Raw genomic sequence first — 5,728 nt, 5'->3', positions numbered from 1 at the left:
TGGATAGCTGGATTTCTTCAATACTCCGACAAATTCAGGTGTTCCCGCTCCTTTCCTGTAAAAATGTTGCCTAAAAAGCATTTGTCTGGTTCTGAGAAAAGAAGAAAGAAAAAGGCAGAAAAAGAGTTCATTGATACTCAAAAGGGTGCTATGCACAAATTTCTTCCTAGGAAAGTCGTTGCTGAGAGTTCGAATCAATTAGATCAACAACCCGTAGAAGCCTTAGATTCTACAAATGATCACAATCAGGGCAGAAATTCGGGTGAGCATGAAAATGATGCCAATTCTGAAAACCCAATTCCTAATGAACAAGAAACTAGTCCTTTAGATATTTATGACCCTCAGAACTGGGAAAATCTTGACAATAAGTCTAGAAACATTTTAGTTGAGAAGGGGCCTAGAAGGGACTATAATCTTGTGTTTCAATCGGATAATAATTCTAGTTCTAGACATTTTTCATATGCGTACTACTCAAGAAAGTTAAGCAATGGTGAGGTAAGTGATAGAAAATGGTTAGTGTACTCTAAACACGTGAACAAAGTTTACTGTTTTTGTTGCAAGCTGTTTAAATCTCAAGCTAGTAAAAGTATGTTGGCATCTGAGGGACTATGTGACTGGAAACATCTAAGTGAGCGGCTTAAACATCATGAGAATAGTATCGAGCACCTCACTAATATGAACACGTGGAATGAACTAAGAGTGAGACTACGTAACAATCAAACTATTGATAAGGATGTGCAGCTTGAAATTGCAAAAGAAAAAGAGAGGTGGAGGCAAGTGTTAGTAAGAATTATTGCTGCCGTGAAATTTCTTGCTAAACATAATCTGGCTTTTCGAGGAACAAATGAGAAACTTTATCAAGATGATAATGGTAATTTCGAGGAACAAATGATTGCAGAATTTGATCCCATAATGCAAGACCATATTAGGCGCATCCAAAATAGTGAAATTCATCATCATTATCTTGGACATAAGATCCAAAATGAGTTAATTGCTCTTCTTGCTGATAGTGTTAAGAGTTCTATCTTGAGAATAATTAAGGATGCTAAATATTTCTCTGTAATTCTGGACTGTACCCCGGATGTAAGCCATGAAGAACAAATGACTTTAATTGTGAGGTGTGTTAACATGTCAAGTACCATTACAAAAGTAGAGGAATTTTTTCTAGAGTTCTTGAAGGTTAATGATACATCTGGACTAGGACTTTTCAAGGAGCTAATAGATGCACTTAAATCTCTTGATTTGAATCTTAATGATGTTAGAGGTCAAGGGTATGATAATGGTTCTAACATGAAGGGAAAATACCAAGGGGTTAAAAGTCGATTGCTTGAAATAAATCCAAGAGCATTATACATGCCATGCGCTTGTCATAGTTTGAATCTTACACTTTGTGATATGGCAAAATCTTGCGGCAAAGCTATTACATTCTTTGGAGTTGTGCAGCGAATTTATGTTTTATTTTCAAGTTCTACCAAGAGATGGAAATTATTGCGTGATAATGTTTCAGACTTGACTGTGAAATATTTGTCTACTACGCGTTGGGAGAGTCGAATAAAAAGTGTTAAAGCAATTAGATTCCAAGCTCCTCAGTTGCGTTCAACTTTATTAGAATTGGAAAGAACTTCTGATGATGACCCCAAAACTAAGAGTGATGCAAAATCTTTGGTTAGTGCACTTGGAAATTTTGAATTTTTACTTGGCATGGTAATTTGGTATGATATTTTATTTGCTGTAAACTTGGTTAGTAAGAAGTTACAGTCTAAGTTTGTGTGCATTGATGCTACACTTAAGCTAATTCAAGAGACAATTTCATTTTTTAAGAAGTATAGAAATGATGGCTTTACATCTAGTATGCAGATTGCAAAATCTATTGCATCTAAAATGAACGTAGAACCTACATTTCCTACAAAACGTTGTGTTACCAGGAAAAGACATTTTGATGAATTGAATGAAAATGATCAAAATGATGAAGAAGTGCAAGCAGTCGAGGAGTCATTTAGAGTAAATTATTTTCTTGTCATGATAGATGTGGCAATTGGTTCACTGACCAAAAGATTTGATGAGCTAAAGTCATTTGGATGTATGTTTGGTTTTCTGTTCAACTCGAAAGAATTGAAGTCATTAGAGGATGATGCTCTAAGAAAATGTTGCAGCAACTTTGCAAATACTTTTACTCATAACAACTCATCAGATGTTGATTCAAATGATTTGTTTTCCGAATTGAAAGTTCTACAAATGATTTTGCCAAATAACCTCATGTCAGCTGATGAGATTTTTGAGTTTGTTCGAGCTGCAGATTGTTACCCAAATGCTTCAATTGCTTACCGAATCCTCCTAACCATACCTGTGACTGTAGCATCGGCTGAGAGAAGCTTTTCCAAGTTAAAATTACTGAAAAATTATTTGAGGTCAACTATGTCCCAAGAAAGATTGAATGGTCTGGCCATGTGTTGTATTGAGAAAAGCATGTTGGATAATATCAATCTTGATACAGTAATTGATGATTTTGCTTCAAAGAATGCTCGAAGAAGTCATTTCCTATGATTACATGTCTTTAACTTTTGCTCAGTTTGTTTTTTCAGGTAAGAGACTTGCTGGAAAGAAGACTGCTCCTCGTTTGGTCATTGTTGAAGTACTTCTGCTGGGCTGAGGACACAAAGTAGCATCTTGTTTTCTCCAGTGTTAGGAATCCTATCTTCATAGTTATATAAAAATTGAGAGTTTGTTGGTTGTTGCCAAGACATGCATGTGCATTCCTATTTGTCCATGCTGTATTATGAGACGTTATTTGGTAATGAAATTTCCTATGACTTTCTATCCAAAAGAAACTTTGTGCTTTATACCACTAATGGGCCCACTTTTTAAGTTCGCCCCGGGCCTCTGAAAAGTCAGGACCGGCCCTGGGGGGAGCAAAGCATCAGTAACTGGACAAGATGCTATGAAATCTGGCTGAGAATTAGAAGTCGCTCCATGACCAGCAGGAGTTTATCGGACTATCTTATTCTTAGCATCTTGGGCCAGCCATGGCATATGGTATATGTAAAATTACAATCGGTTCCATGGTCAGGCAAGCGTCACACGAGGTGAGTTTGTTCTGCCGGAGAGGCGCACGCGTCACGCTCTAAGCATACGGGAATCGGTGGCACAACTCCGTGCTGAAGAAATTCCAGAGTTAATCTAATTGTCAGATTCCTGTTGTCCTCGGTAATACTATGTTGGTCACTTGTTCTATTCAGATCTATAGGTGTCGATCCGACATGTTCGGGGTTCCTCTACATGTGAGGACAGTGTACCTAGCGTGCATTGGAAATAAACCATTTGTCATGGCAGAGTTTAGATTGAGTCCACCTTGAGATGGCGTGTTAGGATACTATATTGTGAATTTCTTGATCAGAAATATACTCGCGTGCCATCGAGTACCATAGTGTTACAGCTACATGGCAACTAATTAGGAACTGATGCGGTCACCATTAGTGACAACGACCCCCAACCAATTCATTCTCGGCAATCCATGAGCATTCTTGTCTCTTACCATGTGCAAATCAATCCAGAAAATAACAACACATTGAGATGTGTAACCATCCTTATCTAGTTCCATGTTCACACTTGACACGGAACTCAATTGATCTAGTTGCATGTTCATCCTCAACGCACAGATCACCTCGACTCAGTTGCATGTCCACTCTTGACACTACATCTGAAACTAACATACCCAATTTCTTTTTTAGAGGTGCAAACACTTTATTGATCTTCTTGGGCATATAAAGGGATACATGCTGGGCATGCGGAGAGATGAGCCACAAGGGACAACCCTGGTCAAGCAATAGAGAGTGTTTAGCAAGTTTATGCGCATCAACATTTGATGATCTACTTTCAACAATAAAACTACAGCTATTAGAATTGATACTAAGGAGAGAAACCTCCCTAACCACTGTCAGATAGGCTCCACTGGTTCCATCTCGTATGTCATCTACCACCAGTTTGCAATCACATGCCACCACAAAATTTTGCAGACGGAGATCTTCGGCTAGCGCTAGTGCTTCCACCATAGTAGGATGGAGAACCCCCGAAATGACCAACGCCGAAGAACCTAAAAACATGCCATTGTGATATCTACAAATTGCTGCCGCTCCAACTACAAGAGTGTCAATGGACAAACCATCATCTACGTTGATTTTGACATGTCCAATCCGTGGCGCTTTCCACACCGAGCTCTGAGGAGCTGCCCTGCGAGCTGATGCGCTGCGCACCGAGGCATGATGCAGCACGTTGGTGCACTCAAGTTCTGAAATGAAGCGATCAACAAATAAACAAACAGACCCAGTTTTATGTCCATCCTGGGTGTGCAACTTGTCTTGACCCAGTTGGATGTTCTGCCTTGCCCCGAAACTCAACCGCCTAGATGCATGTCCACCCCTTAACATGCAAATTTGATTATTTAATTATTTTATTTTTTATGATTTTTTCTCCTACATCTGACTTTTTGTATTTTAAAAAATGTGCATCACGTTTAAAAAATATGTACATTTCATATTTATAAAATATTTATCATATTTTCAAAACAAGGAAATCATCTCCCCCTAGAAAATATTCGCCATGCATTTTTAAAAGGTTTATCGTGTATTTTAGAAAATGTTTTCCGTGTATCTAGAAAATGTATTTTTAAAGAAACTCATGATTGCTTTCTGAATTTATGCATAATTTTAAATTCATGAACATATCGTAAAATCAAATAAATTTTTCTGAATTCATGGAAATCTTTTAAATCTAAAAATCTTTTTGAATTTGTGGACAGTTTTTATTTCTTAAAATTGTCAACATATGTTTCATATCGTGATATATTTTACAATTTGTGATAGTTTTAGGATTTCGCCAACATTTTTTAAATTCATATATACTTTCCCAAATTGATCAACATTTTCTAAATTGACATTTTTTTTATTTCTTGAAATTTGTGTAAAAACCACGAGGCCCACGCACCACGTCTGCCTTATCCCCACTGCAGTACCAGACCAAGCGAGATCCACAAATCCTTCGTCTCCTACCCCAAATACCAGGCCGTGGCGAGATCCCCAGGACCTTGCCATGGTCTCGCTCTCCACCGCCACATAGCACTCGTTTTCTTCGCATACCAGACCGAGCGAGATCCCCAATTCCGGCGGGGACTGCTTCTGGCGGCACGAAGCGGGCACTGCTTCCAGTGGAGCTCACCGGTGAAGCGGAAGGGGACAATGTCTAGCGCACTGCCGGTGTTGCAGAGCTCGCCGGTGCAGGGGAGAAGAGCCTGGTGTTGTAGGGAGCACTGGTGCAGCACCTCTGGTGCTGCTGCCGGTGGCGCGACAAGTCGAGGACTACGATGCTACCATGAAGCTACCGTTGTTGCCTGCAATGCTGCCGGCGGCACTGCTATGAAGCGGGCACTGCTTCCGGCGGCGCGACAAGTCGACGACGGCGACGGTGCAATGAAGCGGCTGCTGCTTTCGGCGACGCGACAAGTCGATGATGGAGACGCTGCAATGAAGCATTGCTTCCAGCGATGCTGCAATTAAGCGGCTGCTGCCGCCAGCGGCGCTGCTTCAGGCAACTTGAGAATTCGACGATGGCGACGCTGCAATGAAGAGCCCGCTGCTGCCGGTGCCGTTGCTTCCGGCGACGCGACAAGTCGACGTTGGCGAGGCTGCAATGAAAGCGGGCACCGCTGCCGGCGACGCGCGGCAGCTGTAGTGCT

The 5,728-nt window shown here is 40.6% G+C and overlaps 1 protein-coding gene across 1 annotated transcript; it reads left to right on the top strand.

The window, feature by feature from the left end:
• The first annotated feature begins 888 nt into the window (after positions 1-888).
• LOC147977991 (uncharacterized) lies at positions 889-2,771 on the top strand. Its single transcript, XM_087516494.1, has one exon. It carries the CDS (start codon positions 889-891, stop codon positions 2,542-2,544), a length of 1,656 nt encoding a protein of 551 aa, XP_087372620.1. The 3' UTR covers positions 2,545-2,771.
• Positions 2,772-5,728: the final 2,957 nt, after the last annotated feature.

The sequence above is a fragment of the Triticum urartu genome, chromosome 3A (assembly GCF_056163025.1).
Source record: "Triticum urartu cultivar PI428250 chromosome 3A, HENAU_Tu73, whole genome shotgun sequence".
Classification (NCBI taxonomy): domain Eukaryota; kingdom Viridiplantae; phylum Streptophyta; class Magnoliopsida; order Poales; family Poaceae; genus Triticum; species Triticum urartu.
The sequence above is the reverse complement of the archived record's forward strand: the minus strand, read 5'-3'. Positions and strand labels throughout refer to the sequence as shown.

Coding starts and splice junctions, on each gene's coding strand:
- LOC147977991 (XM_087516494.1), top strand. CDS start 889: ATGATTGCAGAATTTGATCCCATAATGCAAGACCATATTAGGCGCATC.